We start from the raw sequence: 26,100 nt of genomic DNA, 5'->3' as shown, positions 1-26,100 counted from the left end.
TCAATGTAAGCTAAAAAGCTTAGCTTCCCCAGTTAATAATAATTTCATAATAAACCTGCAGTTTATGGAGAAAATTATTTATTAATTTTAATAGAATTTATATTTACGCGTTAAATATTGTGATGCGGCAGCTCAGGATTATTTGTGATGCAGCAGTAAAGAAGAAGCCTGCACACACCAGCTTCCAAGCAGACCGGTTTCTTCTGTGTAATCCACCCCGCAGATTTTCCATCCCTTTTAAACTACCCTAGTCGCAAGGCTCGAAAAGAAGCTAGCTTTAACATTTAAAATAAGTAGTTTCCGAGTTATCCCTATTCGTCAGTTGTGTTCAGTTGAAGTGTTAGTGTGCATTGTGGCTGATTTAATAAATGAGTGAAATAACAGTTCCTGACACTAATTTACTTGAATTTTTTAGGACAATTGTATTATCAAAACTGACTTACGAACAAAAGTGTGATTTAAAAAACAAATGACCGACTCCCTTGCTGTCAATGAAGGACACAACCAAAAGACAGACGCATACTTACGTAATGATACTAATATTGTGATTTCCCTAAGTATGACAGGGAGTGAGCTAATGTTATACGTATACGTGTCTATTTGTTAAGAGATATGTGTAAACAGTGAAATCGTATTTTATTACGTCTCATTTGAGGTCATGCCTTATTGGTGTTACTTATTATGTTCCAACCAATCTTCGAGTGCTGACTTGAAATTGACTACTATTTATTTTAAGACTGTATTTTTGTAATACATTTTCTCATATTGCATGAAAGACAACTTGAGTTAGCTTCCCCTGCTCAAAATTTCATGCTACGCCACTGGTACTTATAAACAATTCCTCTCACAGGGGACAGGGTTCCATATTCCTCTACCTACTGCGTAAGGAAACTATCATGGCTGCTAATGCGTAGGACCTATTTAAAATAAATGTTAATTATATTGAGTAGCAGTGGCCAGTAACTTACAGATTAAACCATCATAGTGTACTACGCATTGGACATACGTACTTTAGTGAAATATTTCTCTAACAGAAGATGTTTAAATGTTTAAAAACTGCTTTTCTGAAATGTGCAACTGTATTACAGATTTAACTGAACTAAATTAATTGTCGCCATGACAACATGTCAGCAGTTATCCGTAATGCAATAATGTAGCCTATATCGTAACAATCTTATTCGCAATACGTAAAGAAACGTGCATAATATGATTAAATACAACTGAACGGTATTAAACAGAATATTAATGAGCTTACTTGATTAACTTCTGATACTACGCATTTAGAAACATCAAAAACAGCCGGACCTCAGAACTAGCCACATACACAGATGAACATGACGGTTGATTTATTCCGCATTTGTGCTCTTCAAATTTTTACATTCTGATCGAACCAAAGATGCTAGGAAGACATCCGAAAAGTCAACGTGTTTCTCTCTCTATCTATGCAATCGCCCTAAATTGCGTTGTTTTAAAATGCAGCCTCCTATGATAACGCAAGACCGATGACGTCATCTGCAATAACTATTGTTCGTTTATATGGCGGTTTTTTTCAAATGTCCTATAACGTGCTGTTGATAAAACTTGGCAATTATGACTGACGAGTTATATCTGTATTCTCAGAAGTGTCGTTTATGTTTACGAAATGAAAAAATTCTAATACCGATATTTGGAGATATTGCACAAGATATGCAAATATTTCTGAAAATCAGAACTTGCCTTCCTATACAGGTTAGTGCGTTATGTTATAAATTACCCAATTCACACATTTATATTTGTAAAGAAAGAAATGACTTCTACAATATTTATTAATTTTCAGATTACACAGAATGATAGCTTCCCACAAAAAATATGTCACAAATGCATTGTATCACTGGATCAGAGTTATAACTTTTGGAAACTATCTAGAGAATCTGAAGCAGTTCTAAAAGATCTTGCTTCCGTAGAACACCGTAGTGAGTTAAGCACCAATCTGCAACAACAGGTTTGTTTCAAGGTTATGGAATTATGAACGTCATAGTTTTAAGCTCATTATTGTAATGTAAAATTTGATTCTACTGTTAATTCTTGATTTTTGTTACTCTCTCTTTCGCCTTGTTGAATAGGACTGTGGCCTACTATTTTTTTACTCACTTATTTAACTATGTTGTTTCAACTAATAGGTTACTAGGTTATTTAGCGTCGATGGAATTATAACTACAGCGTCTTTGATGGAATTGGTGATAGCAAAATAATATTTGTCGAGATGAGACCTTACAATTGGGGAAAACCTCGGGAAAGACCCTACAAGGTAATCAACCAAGCGAGAATCGAACCCACGCCGGAACGCAGCTCCAGATCAGCAGACATCAGTTAAAAATAACCATCAATTGTAGTATTTGTCACTAGGTAGTGATGTTCAAAACAAAATCAGCAAGAGAAAATCCAACCTGACAAGTAGGAAATCACTAGCATTCGTATTAATAGAGGAAAATGGTTAGGTTTTACCCTCAGGGTGTAAAGTAAGGAGATCCGGACTATAAGCCTAGTTGTTTCCTCTCAGGATTTGTTTGTTTATTGTCAGAGGTTTGAGTGTAAGCCCATGCCGTCTCGTGGATCACCCTCGAATGCGAAGAACAGGAAGCTAGTGCTGCCCACGGGCATGTCCCTCATCATAGAGAGCGACTCTGAAGATGAGCCAGCCAGCGCTCGGGTTGCAGCGCCCACAAAGCTGGTGGCAGTTCCGTCCAAGGTAACGGCATGTTATGCTAAGCGGCTGCTGAGTGGTGGACTCTCACAGACGCAACTCACTGCATGTTGATGTGTTGCCAGGGGCAGGTGTCTGTCAACTGGTTCAACTCAGAAGGGGCCGACCAGAATGAGTCTGTCACAATGGACACAACACCGGATTTCCTGGACTCCTTGTCCCAGACTGAGCCAGGCATCAGGTACTCTACTGCCCGGTTCAGAAACCTGGCAAATGGTTCCATAGTGGTTCACTTGACACAGCACAGCCGTATGACTAGGGCTAGGATTTTGATGATGTATAAATCATGAAAAAATGACCTAAAAATCTTTAAAAAATGCCCTTAAAATGCCCTAAAAATTGATCTTACATAATTGTCTTAGCCTAGTAGGAAAAGAGGTTTTGTACTACTTAATATTTAGACTAGTAATTAAATTAAATTTTACATAATTTTTTCTAATTTTTAATTAGCAAAGTCCAAGATAACAGAGAGGGTTTGGAATTGAATGGGTTACATCAGCTGCTTGTCTATGCGGATGACGTGAATGTGTTAGGAGAAAATCCACAAACGATTAGGGAAAACACGGAAATTTTACTGGAAGCAAGTAAAGAGATAGGTTTGGAAGTAAATCCCGAAAAGACAAAGTATATGATTATGTCTCGTGACCAGAATATTGTATGAAATGGAAATATAAAAATTGGAGATTTATCTTTTGAAGAGGTGGAAAAATTCAAATATCTGGGAGCAATAGTAACAAATATAAATGACACTCGGGAGGGAATTAAACACAGAATAAATATGGGAAATGCCTGTTATTATTCGGTTGAGAAGCTTTTATCATCCAGTCTGCCGTCAAAAAATGTGGAAGTTAGAATTTATAAAACAGTTATATTACCGGTTGTTCTTTATGGTTGTGAAACTTGGACTCTCACTTTGGGAGAGGAACATAGGTTAAGGGTGTTTGAGAATAAGGTGCTTAGAAAAATATTTGGGGCTAAGAGGGATGAAGTTACAGGAGAATGGAGAAAGTTACACAACACAGAACTGCACGCATTGTATTCCTCACCTGACATAATTAGGAACATTAAATCCAGACGTTTGAGATGGGCAGGGCATGTAGCACGTATGGGCGAATCCAGAAATGCATATAGAGTATTAGTTGGGAGACCGGAGGAAAAAAGACCTTTAGGGAGGCCGAGACGTAGATGGGAAGATAATATTAAAATGGATTTGAGGGAGGTGGGATATGATGATAGAGACTGGATTAATCTTGCTCAGAATTAGGACCAATGGCGGGCTTATGTGAGGGCGGCAATGAACCTCCGGGTTCCTTAAAAGCCAGTAAGTAAGTATAATTTTTTCTAAGTAGTACACTTTAATTAATTATTTTACCTGATGTAGTTTCCATATTGTATGATCGTTCAACTCTGCTTCGGCATGTGGACGTGAGGTCAGCAGTGAGCTGGTCGGTCTTGGCCCTTCATGGGCTGTAGCGCCATGGATTTACTTTTAGTTTCTATGCAGTCTACCACAAGGCCACTCTTATCCGGAATTAGCACGTATAGAGGAGTTTATATTAAAGGGGTGGTTGGACTGATCCATTACATGGGGTGAACCACGTTAAAATTACAATATTTGTGTAGAAAAACGATTACAATATCATAAAAAATAATGGGTATTAATGGACAAAATATGTAAAGAAAATATCAAAGGAAATAAACATTATTTTACATTAATAATGGGGATTTATGGCCAAAATTAAATGGAAATGCCTAAAAAAGACCTAATAAAACAAAAGATGCTCTTATGAGTTGAAACACCCAGAAAATGCAAAAAAATGCCCTAACAAATATGTCTTAAAACACTCAGTTTATCACATAACATATAAATACCAAAGCTGCTATGTTTCTGGCTTACAAGAAAAAAGATGCAATTTCATCAAAATCCTAGCCCTACTTATGACGACCGTGAACCCAAATTCAAATTCCGGGGATGATGGGGTTGTACTTATTGTAGACAAAGCCAAGGTTGTGTTGTTGTGAGTTTTCCTCAGAATTCTGCCGTTTGTACTCGTTATTTCATAAACACTCTCCACATTCCCCCTTTCATTATCATATCTAGGGCCAGGAAGTTCATGCATTTGCATATATATTTTTTTCATTGGCTATAATTAGAAGATCATTAGCATTTAAGCCTATTAAACCTCATTTTATGTTGCATATATTTGTATTTTTTTTGTTATTGATAAATACATCATAGTTATGATAATTATATTACTAATGATATAATTTTGCATTTAAGCTCTTTAAGGGGAGTCATCAAGTCCTCTCACTAATGTTAAAACAGCTATATTAAGGACTAGGGCTAGGATTTTGATGTAATTACATCTTTTTTCTAGTAAGCCAGAAACATTACTGCTTTAGTATTTATATGTTATGTGATAAACTGAATGTTTTAAGACACATTTGTTTGGGCATTTTTTTTGCATTTTTTCCCTCTTTCATCTCATAAGAGCATCTTTTGTTTTATTCGGTCATTTTTTAGGCATTTTCATTTAATTTTGGCCATAAATCCCCATTATTAATGTAAAATAATGTTTATTTTCTTTTTTATATTTTCTCTAAATATTTTGTCCATTAATACCCATTATTATGTATAATATTTTAATCGTTTTTCTACACAAATATTGCCATTTTAACGTAGTACACCCCATGTAATGTATCACTCCAACCACCCCTTCAATATAGACTCCTCTATACCTGCTAATTCCGGATAAGAGTGACCTTGTGGTAGACTACATGAAAACTAAAATAAAGTAAATCCATGGCGCTACAACCCATGAAGGGCCAAGACCGACCAGCTGACTGTTGACCTCATGTCCACATGCCAAAGCAGAGGTGAACGATCATACATGAAAATTACATCAGGTAAAATAATTAAAGTGTACTACTTAGAAAAAATCATGTAAAATTTAATTTAATTACTAGTCTAAATATTAAGTAGTACAAAACCTCTTTTCCTACTAAGCCAATTATGTAAGATCAATTTTTAGGGCATTTTTTAAAGATTTTTAGGTCATAAATGCATTGTGTTTAGGACATTTTTTCATAATTTATAGGTCATCAAAATCCTAGCTCTATTAATGACTTATCTCAGAATATACTATGTATAGAAATGTGATATTTTTACAGGATGTTTATGAGTTCCTTCTGAATGCACTGATTCGTTTTGATTATAAAATATCTAATGAAAAAAAGGTATAATTTTTTTATGAAGCTCTAAAATTTAAAAAAAAAAAAAAAGATCAGACTCTTTTTTTAATGAACTATTACAGAAAATTCAATCAAAGAAATTCCACATCATCACAGTGTTATCTGAAATTTATGGTAAAAATGTAATGCAGAAAGACCTAGTAGTTTCTGTGAAAATGGATCATTTATGTTAAAAAATGTAGTTTTAAGTAAATCACGTTTAAAGTAAAAATTTCCATAAAACTCACTTATTACAGAAAAAAATGTTTTAAAATCCTCCTGGTTGGTAGTTTTCTTCTTCTTCTTGATCACCTAATGTTGCCCTCCTTCTCTTGCAGTCCACACCTGTGGAGTAACGGTTAGGGCGTCTAGCCGTGAAACCAGGTGGCCCGGATTCGATTCCCGGTCGGTGCAAGTTACCTGGTTGAGGTTTTCCCTCAACTCAATATGAGCAAATACTGGATAACTTTCGGTGCTGGACCCCGGACTCATTTCACCGGCATTATCACCTTCATCTCATTCAGACGCTAAATAACCTAAGCTGTTGATAAAATCGTCGTAAAATAATCTACTAAATAAATAAATAATAATTCTCTTGCATTTTACCTCTTTGGTTGTGTATTACTGCAATCTCTGCCTTCCCCATTCGCAATTTGTCGAAATTCGCCATGTTTTTCGAGGTGTTTTATCCTATTTGAATACCTAGATTCACGATTCATGATGTCTGGAAAGCAATTAGCTCCAAAATTTTTTTCATAACTGATAGTAGGCCTATTTTGGTAAAATTGTTAAATTTCATAAAATCTTAATATTTTTCCATATTTTGCACGATTTCTCCTCTCCCCGTTAATACTTATATAACTATTATTGCATCAGGCTTTCCAGACATTATAAGGCGATAACAGAGATGAATAAGTGTGATTAGTGAAATATGTTCCTAATCAGAGATGTATGCAAACAAGTATAAAATAACAAACACGATACCGGTATCAAAAAATCCAGATCATTATGAACAGGTGTAAAATTGGAGACATTTCAAAACGGAAAATTCTACACTAATCTAAGTGAATTATCTTTTACTGTGGAACAGTTAGTGTCGTATGAGTATGCCTATGCCCCAGTTGCGAGTTGAGAGAAGCTGTCCAAGATACAAGTCCATCTTCAGAGACAACAGACGCCCTTCATCTATGCTATGTGGTGTTCATGAACTACAACTCACCGCTGCTTTTGGCCAGCAATTTGTATGCTTCACTTTCTCGACAATAAATGTTCAGATTAATAATTCATGTGGTTTGACCTGTATTAGTGATTCATTAATAAATATCGAATTTTATTAGTGCATATTTAGTGTCATATTTTTAAGTTTTTAAGAGCATACTTGCATGTATATTTAGTAGGTTTGTAGGGCATGAACTTCCTGGCCATGGCCCCATATTCTCTATAGTGATAAATTACTGGTCTACTGAAGCACTGGGATCATAAATAGGAGGCAATTTTTACAAATTGATAGTTTGTAAATGGTAAAAGAATATTATTTTGTATGTTTTGGAACGTGAATCCAAAAATGGGAAAATAAGTACATGGTGCCATTAAAAACAAATTCCCTGGCACGCTCATTATGAATGAAAAACTGTTTTCGAAACCACATTCAAAATACAACTATTGTACACAGAGTTTCTTCATAAAATTAAAAATGAGAACGCTAAAAGCAGTGTTCCATGCTCTTTACTTAGCTGGTGTAAGTACTAATGTAAAAAATTTCCACATTCTCAAGGTACAATTGTGTGACAATGTGACCTGTTCTGGCTCTTGTTAAAAATGTTGTTGTTGTTTTATAATGCCAGGCGTTTGACAATAAAGTCATTTGACCTCTTGCACTCCAATATTTTTCAAAGATATTATCATGGCCAGCCACTGAAGCACAGATTTTGAGGTGTTCCGAATCCATTTCTTGGTTTGAGTTGCACAATGGGCAGTTAGGGGACTGATATATTCCAATTCTATGCAGGTGTTTGGCCAAACAGTCATGGCCTGTTGCCAATCTAAATGCAGCTACAGACGATTTTCGTGGTAAATCGGGAATTAACTGTGGATTTCGATGCAGAGAGTTCCATTTTTTCCCTTGAAATTGTGTTATCAAATTTTGTTTGTTGAAGTCTAAGTATGTAGATTTAATAAATCTCTTCACAGAGTAATACGTAGATTTAGTAACAGGTCTGTAAGTAGCAGTGCTGCCCTTCTTTGCTAAAGCATCCGCATTCTCGTTTCCCAGGATTCCACAATGGGATGGTATCCATTGGAATACAATTCTTTTATTGAGTGATATTAATTGAGAGAGCATTTTAGTTATTTCTGCTGTTTGAGATGTTAAAAATGTTTGAACATGTCTGGGCAAGTTTTAGTAGTACTGTAATTATGATAATTCAGAATGTGGAAATTTTTTACATTAGTACTTACACCAGCTGAGTAAAGAGTATGAAACACTGCTTTTAGCGTTCTCATTTTTAATTTTATGAAAAAACTCTGTGTACAATAGTTACATTTTGACTACACCCCAACTCTGGCTAGTAGCAACAGGCATCTATAATGAACACCGATCAAAATACCCCTCATTTCTCGTGAAAAACAACAACTGAACAGACTACAGTGGACTATAGTGGATTTTATGTTGTCAGCAAACAGCTGGATACATTAAGAAGATTGATTGATAATTACCGTACTAAGAAATAAGATATGTGTCAAAATAGACCAGTTAATTTTATGTTATTTTCTCAATATCAGACATTTTTAATTTGCTGGAAGGTGTCTGTTATTGCGAAGTTTAACTATATCAACATCCATATCGGTATATTTCCAGGAATCACGTGAAATAACCCTTGTGTAGACAAATAATGTATGTGTGTGGTAGATGATTATAGCCTACAGTAGTATGTGGCAATTTATTGCTGCAGATGCAAGACACGGACACAGAACTTCGCACGAGAAGGACCCGACCTGGGGCAGGAGGCAAAGATGGACATCACTACAGAGTTCCTCAGGACTTCGACCAATCCAGCTCCAACTGCTACAGCAAGGTAAATCAATATCATAGTTCAGAATTTAGGTTTGTTTAGGAGGTCCAAGATTTGCATCCTTACGGATTTTATATATGTGACTGAAAACAAATCCACTAAGCATTCTACCATATGGTAACGCAGAATTCCTGCACGGAAATATCATAATATGTACTTCAGTATATCATAATAATATGTTCCGTCGCACCCCGGCCACTTAGTCACTCGTAATGAGTGCACCTTTGTCAGAGGCGGCTCTACAATAAGAACTGCAGAGCTGCAGAACCGCCATTTAATTGGACCTGAAATGCGCATAATTGTGCGCATTTCCTATTATTATTATTAAAAAATTAAAAATGTAAAACGTGCTTTTATGTAGACCTAATCTAGTTCATTGTTTCATTTATTTTTCCAATTCATTCTCCTTCGATTCGAGATTTTATTGTCTGTAGGAGCCTTGAACTGCTCGAGAATTTTAGCTGTAGTGTACTTTTCGGATCTGTGATCGGCAGTTCCTGGAGCTCAACGTAGGGTAGTCGGCAGCAGAAAACTGGTTTTCTTCACCGTCCCATAAGACTGCATTAGAGCTGCAACCGAAGCAGCTCTCTCCGAATATACAAAAGAACCGCCAACACCATCATCTCTTTATGACCTGCGTTAGAACACACAGGCTTCTGGACTACTGTATATCATTGCAGTTCCAGTGTGTTGTAGTACTGTGGGTGGTGTGATGTGATTAGTCAGTGTGTTTAAGGAAATATTTTATATTAAAAATGATTGAAATGAAAACCTAATTAACCAACCCTTTTCGAAATTAAAAGAGAAATTGCATGTTAACTTAAGAAATTAGGACGTCCTAAACAAAATTTAAATATTGAAATTTCTGGAAAAAGTCGAGGAAATCATGTAGCCTACTAGTAATTTCAATACCGAAATGTGTAATGGAAACGATTGGTTTTTGCTGCGCTCATGAAAACGCTTTCTCCCCCCCCCTCCTATTCTGTTTAGAGGAGAAATACATGGACAAACACCGGAGTGAAGGATTTAGTTAATTTGACTTAAAAAACTAGAAAAGCTTGTGGGGCACATCTCCACTACGTGACTAGTTGTACCAGGTGGGAGAGGTGTAGCGCACGACAATTTCGGGCGCACAGTCAACTTCGAGAAGGGGCTGTAATTACACGCGTTATCCGATTTAAATGCAATAAACAGCATGCGTTTGCTAAATACACTTTTTTCATGCAGAACTGTCAATCTTTGCAACCGCAGGCCGCTACTGACCTCTGTACATAGTGCATTGGACATTGTGCCACTGTCACATATTCTGTGACATAGTACATGAGGGTAGGCCACCAAAGAGAAAACTGAGAGTTAGAACTTAAACTGAGTAGGTTTCAATCCGGCATCAGAACTGGAATCCGGTGTGACTTAGTTGATAAGCGTCAGCACATAGAGCTGAAAACCCGGGTTCGAGTCCCGGTGCCGAAGAGAATTTTTTTTCCTTTCTACCCATTCTTCACCGCAGGAATATACTGTTACTATTTGTAGAATTTCCCCAGAGTATTATTCCGAAACTCATTACCAAATGGAAATATGCAAAGTATATTGTTTTTAAGGAATTGATATTTACTATCTCTTGCATAGATCTAATATGAAAACATGCTGAATTTAGTTTGGTGGTAATTTCTTTAATGTGATTTTTCAATTTAACACATTAGTAGAAGTAGAAGTTGAAGTAGTAGAAGTTGTCTATGCTGATAACGTGAATATGTTAGGAGAAAATCCACAAACGATTAGAAAACACGGAAATTTTACTTGAAGCAAGTAAAGCGATAGGTTTGGAAGTAAATCCCGTAAAGACAAAGTGTATGATTATGTCTCGTGATCAGAATATTGTACGAAATGGAAACATAAACATTGGAGATTTATCCTTCGAAGAGGTGGAAAAATTCAAATATCTTGGAGCAACAGTAACAAACATAAATGACACTCGGGAGGAAATTAAACACAGAATAAATATGGGAAATGCCTGTTATTATTCGGTTGAGAAGCTTTTGTCATCTAGTCTGCTGTCAAAAAATCTGAAAGTCAGAATTTATAAAACAGTTATATTACCGGTTGTTCAGTATGGTTGTGAAACTTGGACTCTCACTTTGAGAGAGGAACAGAGATTAAGGGTGTTTAAGAATAAGGTGCTTAGGAAAATATTTGGGGCTAAGAGGGATGAAGTTACAGGAGAATGGAGAAAGTTACACAACGCAGAACTGCACGCATTGTATTCTTCACCTGATATAATTAGGAACATTAAATCCAGACGTTTGAGATGGGCAGGGCATGTAGCACGTATGGGCGAAACCAGAAATGCATATAGCATGTTAGTTGAGAGGCTGGAGGGAAAAAGACCTTTGGGGAGGCCGAGACGTAGATGGGAGGATAATATTAAAATGGATTTGAGGGAGGTGGGATATGATGATAGAGACTGGATTAATCTTGCACAGGATAGGGACTGATGGCGGGCTTATGTGAGGGCGGCAATGAACCTGCGGCTTCCTTAAAAGCCAGTAAGTAAGTAAGTATGTAAGTAAGTAAGTAAGTAAGTAAGAAGTAGTAGAAGTAGTATTGTAAAATGAGTACTAGTATGTTAGTATATAAATAAAATCATAAATAAGTAAATATAAGTAATAAAATAATAAAAAACAACTAAGTTAGATGAATCGCATACTAAAAGTACAATAACTCGGAGTCATTCAGAATCAATGGCGATGAAAGGGAATTATGGAATCATTTGGCAGTTGACAGTATTGGAAGCCCGCCCCATGCTCCACAAATCTACTAGTAGGCTGTATCAAATTCTGCTCACTCACTGAACAGCATCACTATGCTTCCTAGGGACGCGACCCCCACGCTGAGTAAAGAGGAGCAGAGGAGCGTGAGCAGCACCAGCCTGTTCCAGAAGTCTGCAGAGGCTTGGCGCAGCTTGTACAGGTCTGGGGAGCTGACGACGTTCCACCACGACCAGAGGGCCACGGGAATCTCACCTAAGATCACAGGTATCGAGCACCAGCATCCTGCCTTATCAGCTGGATTGTGCTCACATTCAGTACATACCTGCATTCTAATACCGGGGCTGGAAGAATTTACTGAACATTTAGGAGTCGGACACAAAATCATTTAAAAAATGACTCATTTCCCTCTAGGACATAATCTGATTGAATCCTGCCACATTCAGCAGGTTACAAATATAGCTCTCTTCTTATTGGTTTTCCTTAATGTGTTAATTTCCCTTGGTTTTAAAACCAAACAAATGCGGCAAGTAAATTTCTTCAAGAAACAGAACACTGGTCAGACTAGTAAATTTCACTCCTAATTTGTTCGTCACTTGTCTTTATATATTACTGGGGGCATTCATACAGTCCTCTCTGTAGATTGAAAACTCAAAAAAGTTTCATATCCATTGTTCAAGAATTAAAACAGAAAATCAATATCCCGACTTTAAAAGAAAACTTACAAATTAAACCAAAGCCTTTAACTCTATTAAATATACAGTGCGATCGAGAAGTCTCTCTGCAGTGTTTTTTGTAGCCGAGAAACCACTAGGCACAGAATGCAAGTGTATTTGGTACAGAATTCAAGTGGCAGCACTGGCCGCTAAGCATATGATGGAGTGGGGTCGTGAGGTTGTCAAACCGGAATCAACGGGGGAGTGCCAACTTTCTATAGGATTGTATTTTAGGGTTACCAGAACTAATAGAACTGCGGAGGAACTTTTCGATCGCACTGTAGAATATAATATAAATTTAACAGAATAAATACTGAAATCAGAAGTAAGCACTGAAATAATGAAACAATTGTCTTTAGAGACAATTAATATTAGGTACCCTCCACAAAACTGGCTTCATTTATACACTGACGGATCCTTGATCTCCAGAGAACAAGGTGCCGTGCAGGTGTTACATGCTGTCTCTTCTCACTTTATAGATCTCTTGGACATGGAACAACAAGTTTTGATGGAGAAATCATTGCAATAAGTGAAAGTCTCAGGAATCTTCTATGCCACATCAATAAATTTAAGAATGCAGTTATATTGTCAGACTCCAAAAGCAGCTATTCTATCAATCGTCTCTAAACACACACCTTCATCTCAAACAGCAGAAATAACTAAAATGCTCTCTCAATTAATATCACTCAATAAAAGAATTGTATTCCAATGGATACCATCCCATTGTGGAATCCTGGGAAACGAGAATGCGGATGCTTTAGCAAAGAAGGGCAGCACTGCTACTTACAGACCTGTTACTAAATCTACGTATTACTCTGTGAAGAGATTTATTAAATCTACATACTTAGACTTCAACAAACAAAATTTGATAACACAATCCCAAGGGGAAAAATGGAACTCTCTGCATCAAAATCCACAGTTAATTCCCGATTTACCACGAAAATCGTCTGTAGCTGCATTTAGATTGGCAACAGGCCATGATTGTTTGGCCAAACACCTGCACAGAATTGGAATATATCAGTCCCCTAACTGCCCATTGTGCAACTCAAACCAAGAAATGGATTCGGAACACCTCAAAATCTGTGCTTCAGTGGCTGGCCATGATAATATCTTTGAAAAATATTGGAGTGCAAGAGGTCAAATGACTTTACTGTCAAATGTCTGGCATTAGAAAACAACAAACAACAACATATATTACTGGGCTGCAAGATGAAATATCAGAAGCATTAGCAAACAAAAACGAAAGAATTAGGGTGGGACTCAGTAACAGGTCTTGAAGTTCGTGGTGCACCAAGTCGTCAGTCAAACTTAATATAATGTTACCTAATTTCATTAAAGTCTTACTGAAATAGTTGGTTGGTTGCTAATGCTCAGCATATCGCGGTTCTCCCATTTGCCTTCTTGCTTCCCAATATCATAATGACAGATCTGTAGCTGTCAATTTTTACAGTTCTTGAGGTATGTCATATCCAGTATAGTGTTATCCTCTCTAAAAAATAAACTATTAGGAGTAGCAAACATATTTATTTTATATATGTAGATGGGCAGCCAAACAATCATGTTCCGTATGTAATCGAAAAAGTGTGACAGCTTTCATTGGTGGGCATTCTGGAATTAAACTTTTATTGTTTAATAAATCTTATTATTGCAATATTTCTTATATAAACTCCAGGGACGTAGATATTAAACTTGCCAAATTTCAGCCACTGTTAAGGACAATCAAATCAACTCTATTAAAGAAAGTTCGACCAGAAACAATTTTGAAATTCTATAAAGTTATGGCAGTCCCGGCATTATTATATGGATCAGAGACATGGTCATTAACGAAAGGACAACTTCGAAGAATAGAAGCTGCTGAAATGCGATTGCTAAGATCTCTTGCAGGATATAATCTTTACGACCATAAAAGGAACGCTGACATCTGAACAGAATTGAATATCACCGCCATTACGGATACTATAGAATCTTACCGCAACAACTGGTATGAACATGTATTAAGAATGCCCAACAATAGCTTACCCAAGAGACTATTGGACTATACACCTCATGGAAAACGAGACATCGGGAGACCAAGGAAGAGATGGAAAGATCAACTTTCTTCTGGAAGCGGAACAGGCCAGGAAGCCTAATCCAAGACTGTTATTGATGATGATTGTTTAATAAAATATTCCATTGCTTAATTATTTACACTCTCATGTATTTCTTGTTGGATAATTTTCTCAATTATTAGTTTTGTGGACTGAAACGATAAACGTGAATTTGTTGGCTCATTGTGCCCTTCTTTGCTAAGGAATCTGCTATCTCACTACCAAGAATTCCAGTGTGAAGGAATCCATTGCAAAACTACCGGTATTGTTTCGTGGAGAGATTGTAAGGGTTTGATACTTTGGTGAATTTCAGCAATTCTTGTTGTCGTATAGTGTTTGCATTAATGGCTTGTATAGTTGATTCAGAATCATTAAAAACAGCAGCTTTTATTACAGAAGTTAATGTGATAAAAAAGATGTTTTAATGCAGAATTGACTGCCTCAAGTTCTCCATCGAAATGAGTTGAATTTTGACTGAGAGGTATATAAGAAGAAAATAATTTACCGTATACTCCAGCACCAATCGTATTCTTAAAGTTATTGCCAATTTTAGAGCCATCGGTGTAGATATGTACCCACTCAGTTTCTGGGAATCTTGTGTCGACAGTCACCAGTGCAATTTGTTTCAAACAAATAGGGTTTTCAACCTGTTTTTTAATTTCTTCTACCACATAAAGCAAAATTAATATTAAGGGCATTCAATCAAATAAAAATGTCATAACAACAGATCCAGAATTAAAACTAATGACATTCCAGCCAGGTCATAAGTTGGTGATCCACCGACGTTTCGAGGATGTTCATCTTCCTCATCTTCAGGGTTAAGATCGAGAAAATTTCGAATTATCACGTCGCCAGGAAAGCTCCAGTAGTTATTAATGATATTCCATTCAATAAAATAAATTTATATTATAATGGATTTTTAATCTATTAACAGGATAAGGTAGAAATGTAAATTTTCCATACTATATTTGTCTAATGGTAGGCTATATTGTTTTTATAGATATTTAAAGGAGGATATAGGCCCTACAGGTTTGAGCACTTAAAGATTAGGGAAATTCAATATATTTTTTCTCAGCAACTAATGACTCTTTCACCTTGCAAATTGACATGCTCAGTATTCACAGCTTCTGCAATTGTAGGCTATTTTTATACTGACTAAAAGTTTCATTATTATAAATATATCGTCGGTTTCTTGGTAAAAGTGACCAAGTCACATTCCAAGGCTTCCAAGCATTATGAAAATTTAAGACATAATTTTATATTAAAAACTATTAATATAGCACATTTACCTTCAAAATAACTTATTACTAACATCTAAAGAAGTACAGTTATCTTTGGATTGATCATTAAACCTTTAAATGCCTTTTTCCAACAGTTTTTCATTTTGGACTTGGTCACTTTTACCAAGAAACCGACGATATATAAATTTAGCTTCCCTTATGAAAAGGTTGCCAGATTTGACAAAGCATACCGGTATTACATATTATAATTTGGAAACACACCTGAAAGGTAAAATAATATACATTTGAAACGGTTAGGGAATCGAATATACAAAATGTCAGAAAAATTCACACCTAAGTAGCATTTGTGCTCATTTACAGTTAAGAAAGGGGGGGGGGGGAATCATCAGATAGGTTAGAATGATTTGAATGCCATATACCTCGAGAAAAATAATAGTACGGATTGATTGGCATTGATATCTAAACGAATCAACAGCCATCGGTTAAGATAACTTGAAATTTCCATTATCACTCCCATACAAGTGATTTCTCAGTATCTGAACCGATTCTTTGAGGGCACTGATGGCTATTTCCTTCACAATGCTGTGTGTTAGGCCCAGGTTTTTACATTTGTTGGCAAAGAAGGAGGGTATGGTACCTTGTGCTCCCACCATCAGACCTATCACATCAATGTGGGACAGGCTATATTTATCTTTATAGAACGGGATTGTTGGTTCATAGATCCGTTTCTTTTCACTGTCCATAACAAAAAAGTGGCCGTTTTTGTGCAGTAATGTGCAGTTTTTTTATAATGTCCACAAATATATGAATATTTCTGAGCAATTCTTTTTCCTATTTATTCCTGAATGTGACATGAACAATATGAACTACAATCTTTGAAACGTCTACAATAGAAGTATTTGTTTTTATTTCTTATGAGAAGTTAAATTTTTAATGTTTTTTTAGGTAAAAAAAAATTTTTTTACATAAACTGTAAATGTTACAACAATAATTGCAGTTCATCTTGTTCACAAGTATGAAATACAGTTGCATGCAAAATTTTACTGCGGTCTCTTAAAAATTTACCGAGTTATCACAAAAACGGTTTTGAAAAATACTAGTGATGGGAAATGAGCGTTAAATATGCCTTATGTGTGGAGAGCTAAAAAAACGCACACTCGTAAGTTTATAGTCATATCTACCAAAATATTGTATATATCGTAAAAATTCCTTCACTAACATATAGATAAATGTCCAATCTTTATATAAAAAAAATAAATTGAAAAATGGCTTTTTTTTTACCTTCAAACCTCTTAACTTCCTTGTTGTGTCTGTAGGGTTCTAGGAGTATCAGAGTAGGTTCTTCAGTAGCCTACGTTAGGTATTTTTTTCAGTTTTTCATATAAAGTTAAGCCACTGAAATAATCTAATACAGTGAAACCTCTCCTTATGGACACTCCCAAGATACGGACACTCCTCATATACGGACAGATTTTTATGTCCCAACTGAAATAATATAGAAATAATGATAAATTTAACTCTCGTTTACGGACACTCTCAGACACGGACACGGACAGCTTTTTCACAGTCCTAAAGCTTGCTTCACCTCCTGACTGCGGACAGAACTTAGATTTCAAGACCTAATGTGTTACAAAAATGGAAAATTTAGTTTTGAGAACTGTACAGAAATTCCTTAACATGAAAGACGACAATATGGGTCTCGTAGGCAGGAGTAGATCAGGAGAGCACGTTTGCACATCTCCTTTTTATGTTAAGTTAGGTTAGGTTAGGTTAGAGTAATTTTAACTGTACGCTTCACTCGTCATTTCAGTTTGAAAAGAACTTAACCTAACATAAAAAGGAGATGTGCAAATGTGCTGTCCTGATCCACTCCTTCGTAGGCTACCACTAGCCCAGCCGGCTACCCCTTGTTAGCTGGAAGCGGGTGGATAAACAAAGTCATACAATTTAACCTGTCTGATGGGTCCAAGGTTTCCGCGATTGTGAAATTCTATTCAACACATGATGGGGTTAGTAGGATTATTCTCTTCACTTCAATCAGTTGTTCTGTTTCGAGAGACATGGCACCTGAACGTAAAGGTTAAGTGACAACTGTAAATTACAGTACTGCATAACTGTAGACCTAGAATAAAATTGCATGGCACTGTACTGTATTTTCCTTTTTCGGTCTTATCTACTGTAGTTCAGAGTTGCAAAGAATTTCTGTAGTACAGTGTACTATATTTAAAATTAAACTACAGTAATACATTTCATTTAAAGCGTGAAGGGATACATAATGCATATTATAAATTTACTGTTAGATTGGGAAGCCTCCCTCCCAGATGCGGACAGATTGTTACGTCCCTTCGATGTCCGGAAATGAGAGGTTTCACTGTATCATCAAATGCAAAATCATCTGTCTTCATCTAACCAAAGTACCTAATCTAAAATCGCTTTATCTTGTCTGATTCTAAGATAATTTGCTGTGATGTCACGTTCACAGAGGTGGGTCCCAGCTCTTTGGACATGCCATCAACGTCAGCTGGCAGCTCTGTGACGATGGATCCGCCAGCGCGCGGGAAGAGCTACGAGGAGCTGCGGCTGGCACTGAGTGAGTGCGGCAGCAGGGTTGTCAGCCACAGGGAACCGACGAGCCCTCTGCTCTACTTCCTGCGCAACCAGGACCCCTGGCTGCAGGACAAGGAGCACAAGTGAAGGACTCTGGACACCATCATTCTCGGTGGTGCTGGTGCCGACACAGCTGAACAATTAACAATCTTTAAAAACAGTAAAATCTGTAAAACAGATTTCTTCAGCTAGGAAGTGAAGTTTAATACAAATGCCGCAGATTCTTAGCATGAAGACAACCCTGACAATGGAAAAGAGAGAAACTGACGAAAATAAGAGACAAGTCTTTAGCAACTCTTCATACTTACAATACAATCGAAATATGAATCTTAAGGAAGATAGTATTAGCTGTGTTAATCACGACAAACATAAGCAAACACCTATAAAATTATTATTTCGCTGTATAAAGAATAACTGCTTACAATACAACATCAACATGTTCGAAATCAGATCACAACATAATAAATGATCAGTGCTTTATCAACAGCATGCTGTATCTGACAAAATTAATTACACTTTTCACTTTATATGCAGCTTACTTCTTTTGGTTTGTGTTGGCACAGGAGTTAGAAAGAGAAAGTTTCTCTCACCAATAATCTATTTCCACCCTATTGAAGCACAGTACATCAGCAAGAACTAAACGCTGTTGTCAAACTTTCTTCCTAAATTTATTTGTAGAGAAACTCCATGCGCCTAGTTTTGAGAGATGCAAACTTACCAATAACTTTATTATCTCTAATGTTCTCACCAAGTTTTTTTCCACTACCAACATAGCCAATGTAGGCCCTACTTAATCGGTCTTCTGTCATGGTGTTACCGAGGAATGTTTTAATCCTCTTTTAATTTAACACACTCACAATTTCACACACGTCCGTCTCCAAACTTCAAGTTTTACTGTTTCAACTTTCAATACGCACTAATGCAGCTTGTATTTTCCTTACTTTGCTGAATAAAAGACAACAGAATCAGCCCCCGCGCATAACTGTATTTTGAAAAGAAAGAGTAAAGAGAGAAAACGAGGAAAGAGGGAGAAAGGAACACGATGCCAAACCCAAGAGAGATGCAGCATCTCTCTTTCTCTGTCATTAGCACGTTAAGACCTGTGTGAGCCAGAGCTACTGTAACCATTGTATCAAACCAGAAAATATTCTCGCCTCAGGCTATTTCACCCTGCTAGAGAAAAACTGTGCAAGCTGCTGTCAACCTGTCCAATGGAGATTTAAAGACACACGACACACGAACGGGACATTCTCTCGAGACGAAAAATGTAGGAACTTCATTGCACATTGGAAAGTAATACATATAATATTAACACAGTAATATATATGATTATTTTTGGTTTTTAAGATGTTCACGTGCTCCTGTGCTCATATAGAGGAACCGCCGCTGGTTCAAGTGACGCACCATTATCATCAAGTTTCGCTTCTGTCAGAACCCTTCGTTTTGGCCTACGAATTTTAGAGTTCAGTGATCCCGTTTCTCTTAATCTAATGGCAAGGTTTCGAACTGTACCTCTGTTTGCAAGTCGAATATCGGGAAATTTCTCTACAAACTGCCTACCTACACACACACACACTGTTGCAGAGTAAACTTTTCAGCTGGCATTTCAATTATCTAATCAACTAATTTAATGCACAGCACGCACTTCAAACGTATTTAAAAGAAGTACACAAGCACATACGTCTTCTATCACTAACATCTCAGACTGTACTCAGCTCTGGCAATGACCGGTAACATACAAGCCCACACAGCCTTAAAACATGAAACAATCAGTGGTTGGGATCTTTCCAAGTTTTTCGGATCAAGCATGACGCGACCGCACTGTATTACATGATTCACGGGTTAAAATGTTGCAAAGAAATTTTTGACGATGCTTAAGTAATTGACTTCCTGTAATTGATTTCTCATTTAATTTCATGAGTCACGAATATTCCAGGTTACTATCAATGACTCTAGAATATAAGACAATGTAATACATACCAACAGTGTTGAAATTTTGTCTATGCAGCTATAAGACTTCAACAAACAAAGTGAAGGAAAGAAAACGGACCTGGAAGAAGAGTGAAAGTGCGTACCTACAATAATACTCACAATCATCTTGGATGTTTCCTGGAACAACGAGTTAAATCTCAAGTTTACTATGTCTGTTCTTATTGTTAAGGTCACATCTTAAGTGCAACGCTATGTTCTTTAGTTTTGTACAGATATCAGTTTTTAAGTTTTCTTTTATTCATAAATTATAATTATACAAACAAAATAGCTATAAATATGCTTGATAAAAATATAGAACGTTTATTGTGACAATATTCAGAATGTATATTCATGAAGGTAACTTTCATTGTAAGAGAGTGTAAGGGCTGAAATTTCGACATTTTCGTCGGGGTTATCAATTTTTCACTTCCATGCTTAAAAATACTCCAATGTACGGTCATTTTTAAAGCCCAGGTGGGGTAACATATATTCTAAGGTCAGTTGTACACAGTGTAATGTTTTCATGGTATTTTCTCGCTTTTCAATTTTTTTTTTACACAAATTTTGTCATATTACTTTTAAACTTCCAGGATGTGCTTATAAATACACGAATAATTTAATTTTCTCTGAGTTTTAATGTCAATTATATATTGGTGAATTTTTCACATGTAAAATTACAAAAAGAAACAAAAAAAATGGCGAAATAAAACCATGAAAAGTTAAAAAAATTGCTATAAATATATTCATCACACAATAAAACCCAGAGCAATTCTTAATTGTCTAAGTTTCTAGTAGCTACTGACCATATTTTATTAAAAAAAAATACAATAAAATGATAGTATATTACGATACAAGGTTGGGAAGTTCTTTTTACAAATTCGAAGAAAAGTCTGAAAAACGAATTTTTAAATTTCCGAGATTCTGTAATGCACTTCACAAATGTGTATTGTACAATTGAAAATTTAGAGCAATATTATTCCAAAGCCTTCTCAAAACTGCACTGTAATGGTAACTAAGTAACAATAACTGTGCTGTAATGGGTCTATTTCAGTATAGTTTTATGTTATGAAGAATGGTTTCCTTAGCAACAAGTTTCTGTGTGGGAATTTTAACTTTCAAGGCCTAACAACAATAGCTGTAAATACAACAAAAAAAACACGATCGTGCAAAAAGAAATATTACAATGAAGGAATATTACAAAAAAACAATAAAATATTTAACGAATAATAAAAAAAAACGTTGACTTATTAAGTTCAAATTTGGTACGACAGCACATGTTTTCTGTGCGAGAATATGGGGGAGAAAAAAAACTTCAAAAATATAAAAGTTGAAAATTTCAGCCCTAACCTTAATGCACGAAGGAGACACCAATCTTTCTGAGCACCGCATACTAATAATACAGTCACTCTTAAATCTTGCACTAATCACTAAGCCAGTCAACGCATTTCACTATTTTTTATTTCCAGGAGTATCAAAAAGCACTTACAGCAGAACTTTATTTCCACAAGCTACAGCTGATGGAGATATTTGGACATGATTATAAGTCCTGAAGTATAGCCCTTCTTTAGATACGGTAATAACCAGAGGAACTGTACGGTGCGTAGGGTAGAAGTCTAACCCATTGTTTTCTACTCTCTCCATTCAAAGATGTGCCAGGAAAAGCTTACTTTCTCTTTCCTAGGATATGTCTCTGTTTAAGGAAGAATACTAAAATATAGAAGAATGATTGGAAACTGTTCCAGCCACTGTACAGCACAGATCAAGTGCTACCATCTGTTGGTTATCGTGATATCAGATTAGACACCACTATTTCGGGAATAATGCAGCGGCCTGGGTAGTGTAGGAATCTTGTAAAAATAAGGGTGATGAGGAGATGAAAATTTTCACTGTTATAATTAATTGTTGGACTTACACACAAAGAATTAACACAGTTCTAAGAAACAGAGGATGGGAAGTACATGAGGAGATTCATTGTGTGTCTGAAGACGATTCTCATAGAAGAGTCGATACAATTCCCATGAATAGAAGAACCCAGAAAGCGATGGTCTTAGACCCTACGATTTGCTTTGAACGAGACACGAATCAAGCACTGCAGATAAATGATGACAAGCGAGCTAAATATGTACCTTGTCTTCCATACCTCAGTGAAAAATATGGCATTTCGCGTTACAACTGGGATGTTACAGGCTTACTATTTGGAGCGAGGGGTTGTTTACCAAAATTTACATGTAATATCCTTAAATCCTTTAAAATTCCCTTTTATGAGGTTCAGAAGATTGTAATGGAAATTCTGAAGGCCTCTCTTCAAATTCTACACTATCATCTATATGTTAACACGTAAATTTTTGTTTTAATGTACAAATCGAACCATTATTTTGCTCATTTCATTTCCCTTTATCTCTTATGTCTGTTAATAATACCGGATCCCAGTGGTCAACGTCACTTGAGGACGGATGATTTAAAATAAAACTTACTAGTAGATGCACAATAATATATTTAATTTTTTTTATTTTATTGGGTTATTTTACGACGCTGTATCAACATCTAGGTTATTTAGTGTCTGAATGAAATGAAGGTGATAATGCTGGTGAAATGAGTCCGCGGTCCAGCACCGAAAGTTACCCAGCATTTACTCGTATTGGGTTGAGGGAAAACCCCGGAAAAAAAACTCAACCAGGTAACTTGCCCCGACTAGGATTCGAACCCGGGCCACCTGGTTTCGTGGCCAGACGCGCTGACTGTTACTCCACAGGTGTGGACCACAATAATCTATGTTAAAAATATTTATTAATAGACATTCTAAGGTACAAATACCAATATTCAGCAAAGAATGAGGAGAAACCTAAAAAACTATGGGAGAATTGGTAATCGCGCAGGATGCCAAAGTCCTACTGAAGGATATTTTTGAACTCCTGGAAAAATTGTAAAATTGCGTCGATAATGATTATGATATAAAGTAAAAAAAAAAAGGTGCAGCACTCTCACATGACAATTAATGTTCCTCCTGAACTTTTTCTGTCATTTTAATATTATTATACTCGTGCCTTTGCTATGTCCCTCCTAAAATAAATATTTCTAACTGATTAAGACTCACACTTTTTACAGGGTTACTACAAAAGAAAATGTTGTATAAAACAAAAACTATCTGTTATATCGAGATGCATTTTGTGCTGTTAAGTTGTATTGTAGAAGTTTGGTAAGCTATACTGTTGGTACCACTGCTCTGATTGTTGCGCTGGACCAAGCATAATAACTTAAATGGCTGAATTCTGCGCATTTGTGAGTTCCCAAAGTAAACTTGAATTACTTTATGGAACAGTGTAAACTGATTCCTGATAACATTAAAAAATAAAGGTATCCCCGTAACATGCCATGAAGGCATTTGGGGGGCATGGAGGTAGAGCCCCATGCTTTCCATGACCTCGGCACTAGAATGAGGTGGTGTGGTCGGCACCACGCTCTGACCGCCTTTTACCCCCGGGAAGGACCCGGTACTCAATTTAATAGGAGGCTGAGTGAACCTCGGGGCCGTTCTGAAAGTTTGGCAACGAGAAAAAATCCTGTCACCACCTGGGATCGAACCCCGGACCTTCCAGTCCGTAGCCAGCTGCTCTACCAACTGAGCTACCCGGCCGCCCTGATAACATTAATGGCTTTAAATTTATAAAACACTAAAAGAGTCTATTTATTTTGTAGTAACCCTGTATTTATAGGAAAAAATAACCTGAAGATACAGATACAGACACCACTGTGGGCTGGACACAGATCAGTCAGATGTTGCTTTCTCTCCCAAGCTGCTGCCTTCATTGTACGTTGTTACTGTGAATAACATATTTTACTTCGTACATTATCTTCTACTGAGCAGGTTACTATGTTTGTTAACTTTCAGAAGGAAAATTTCACTTTCTCAGCCACTGGTTCTCATGTCTTGTCCAATACTTTTCAAAGTTTGTTTTTTTGCCAATGGGCATTTATTTCAGATCCACATCCAACCGTGAAAGTAACAGTTTTATTAATATTTCTGAGAGATTGAAACCGCATGCATACAGTCAGGATTATATTTGCTGCACTTTAAAAATGTTTGGTCTTCTAGTATGTTAGTAACTATTACCAAAATGTTCTTCTTTTTCTGGTGTTTGGGGAGCCCTGTGGACAGAAAAAAAATTAAACTGAAAGACACAATGACTGATGACAGTTGACAATTCTGTGGTTCGGTGCAAGAACCTTGTAACCCTTACATAGCGAATTGTTTTCGTCTCTCTTCTATCTCTTACATGGATATTTGACAGATGATAAATAAAAGGGCACTAATACCTCAATCGAGTCACTGCAGACTGCCCCTTAATTCCTACTCCACTTCCCTAGCTGAGACAGTAATTAATATTTGAGGAGAAAAATTCGCTCCGGCACCGGGGATCGAACCCGGGTCCTTGGTTCTACGTACCAAGCGCTCTGACCACTGAGCTACGCCGAATTCAATCCACAGCACCGGATCGAACCTTTCTCCAGCGAATAGGGATTATAAAGAATGGACACTTTGTGTCAGTACCTTTGATGTAGCCGGACTGATTTCAATGACCTTCAAGCCAGCTAGAGCGTGAGATTCTGCTTTCTACCTAGAGTTGGCGCTGACATCACACCAGCTAGCAGTCGACACAGCGGAAATATAACACATATAATTAATATATCTAGGTACATTATGTACTCAAATAAAATAAATTGGATCCATAAAATAATAAATCCGTCATTAACTGTAATGTCTAGACTCTAGAGTTCCTTTATAATGAGAGTTGAGACGTTGACCCCAACAACAATTAAAATATGTAATGATTTGATAGCGCTGAAAATGGAAAAACAAAACTCTTACGAGAAGTAAAACCATATACCTATACTATATTATATACAAATATTAAACGAATTCGATACTTAATTTTATAATATATTATATTATTTTATAATATAATTTATGATATCTGAAATATAAAATATTATTATTACAACTAGTTCGTCACTGAGAAATAAGGAAAAGCTGTTAACTTGAATTTATTTGAAGCAAAGCGTTACTGGATTATGCAATAAGGTAGGCGATGTTTGGATCCTATGTCTCAATTATTATCTTAGCGTATGCTCGATTACACTAACCTCTAGCGCTTGAAAGTGGAACTAGCCGCTGGCGCACAGAGAAACAAAACACAGGAAAATTCGCTCAGTGTCCATTCTGTATAATCCCTATTCGCTGCTTTCTCCTTCAGTGTTACCCTTTGTGGCCTGACTCCAAGTTAGGCATATATCAGGAGCGCACTCAATTGAGTGACTTATTTAGCTGGGATTCCGCAGTTATGATGCACTGCTAACTATGAGACAGCTATTATTGAGACTAATGATTCGGTATGATTCGAGTATACAGGAAGGTAATTACTGTTCAATAACGGATTATATAAGGCAGGCATCATAACTTTCGGCTCTCGCTGGTTGCCTAAAATCCACCATTGATGAACAGTGCCTTACTGGCAGTGTAAGCAAAAAGGACATGGACAAGGAGTTCCCCCCTTCTTTTCACTTCTCCCTTATGCCTAGGGCTGGTTTAGATCCATATTAATAATATTATTTTATTTTTAAGGGTTACAGGGTTCTTGTACTGAACAACAAAATTACAACCAGTTCTTTT

At 36.5% G+C, this 26,100-nt stretch overlaps 2 protein-coding genes across 5 annotated transcripts in view; one reads left to right on the top strand and one right to left on the bottom strand.

Moving 5' to 3' along the window:
- Positions 1-850: 850 nt before the first annotated feature.
- Positions 851-18,563, top strand: LOC138698637 (uncharacterized). The gene is made up of 7 exons (XM_069824759.1): positions 851-1,728; positions 1,817-1,981; positions 2,561-2,728; positions 2,809-2,924; positions 8,926-9,048; positions 11,917-12,077; positions 18,337-18,563. The coding sequence occupies exons 1-7, from the start codon at positions 1,591-1,593 to the stop codon at positions 18,546-18,548; spliced, it is 1,083 nt and encodes a 360-aa protein (XP_069680860.1). The 5' UTR covers positions 851-1,590; the 3' UTR covers positions 18,549-18,563.
- Positions 18,564-20,668: 2,105 nt separating this feature from the next.
- Positions 20,669-26,100, bottom strand: part of LOC138698638 (uncharacterized protein C13G5.2-like) — a 37,216-nt gene continuing 31,784 nt past the window's right edge. For all 4 annotated transcript variants that reach the window (XR_011331918.1, XM_069824762.1, XM_069824761.1 and 1 more), the window contains one exon: positions 20,669-24,578. The gene's annotated coding sequence lies outside the window, so the exon portion shown is untranslated. The remainder of the gene's footprint in view (positions 24,579-26,100) is intronic.

This window comes from Periplaneta americana, chromosome 4, assembly GCF_040183065.1.
Source record: "Periplaneta americana isolate PAMFEO1 chromosome 4, P.americana_PAMFEO1_priV1, whole genome shotgun sequence".
In the NCBI taxonomy this organism is placed as follows: Eukaryota; Metazoa; Arthropoda; class Insecta; order Blattodea; family Blattidae; genus Periplaneta; species Periplaneta americana.
The sequence above is the reverse complement of the archived record's forward strand: the minus strand, read 5'-3'. Positions and strand labels throughout refer to the sequence as shown.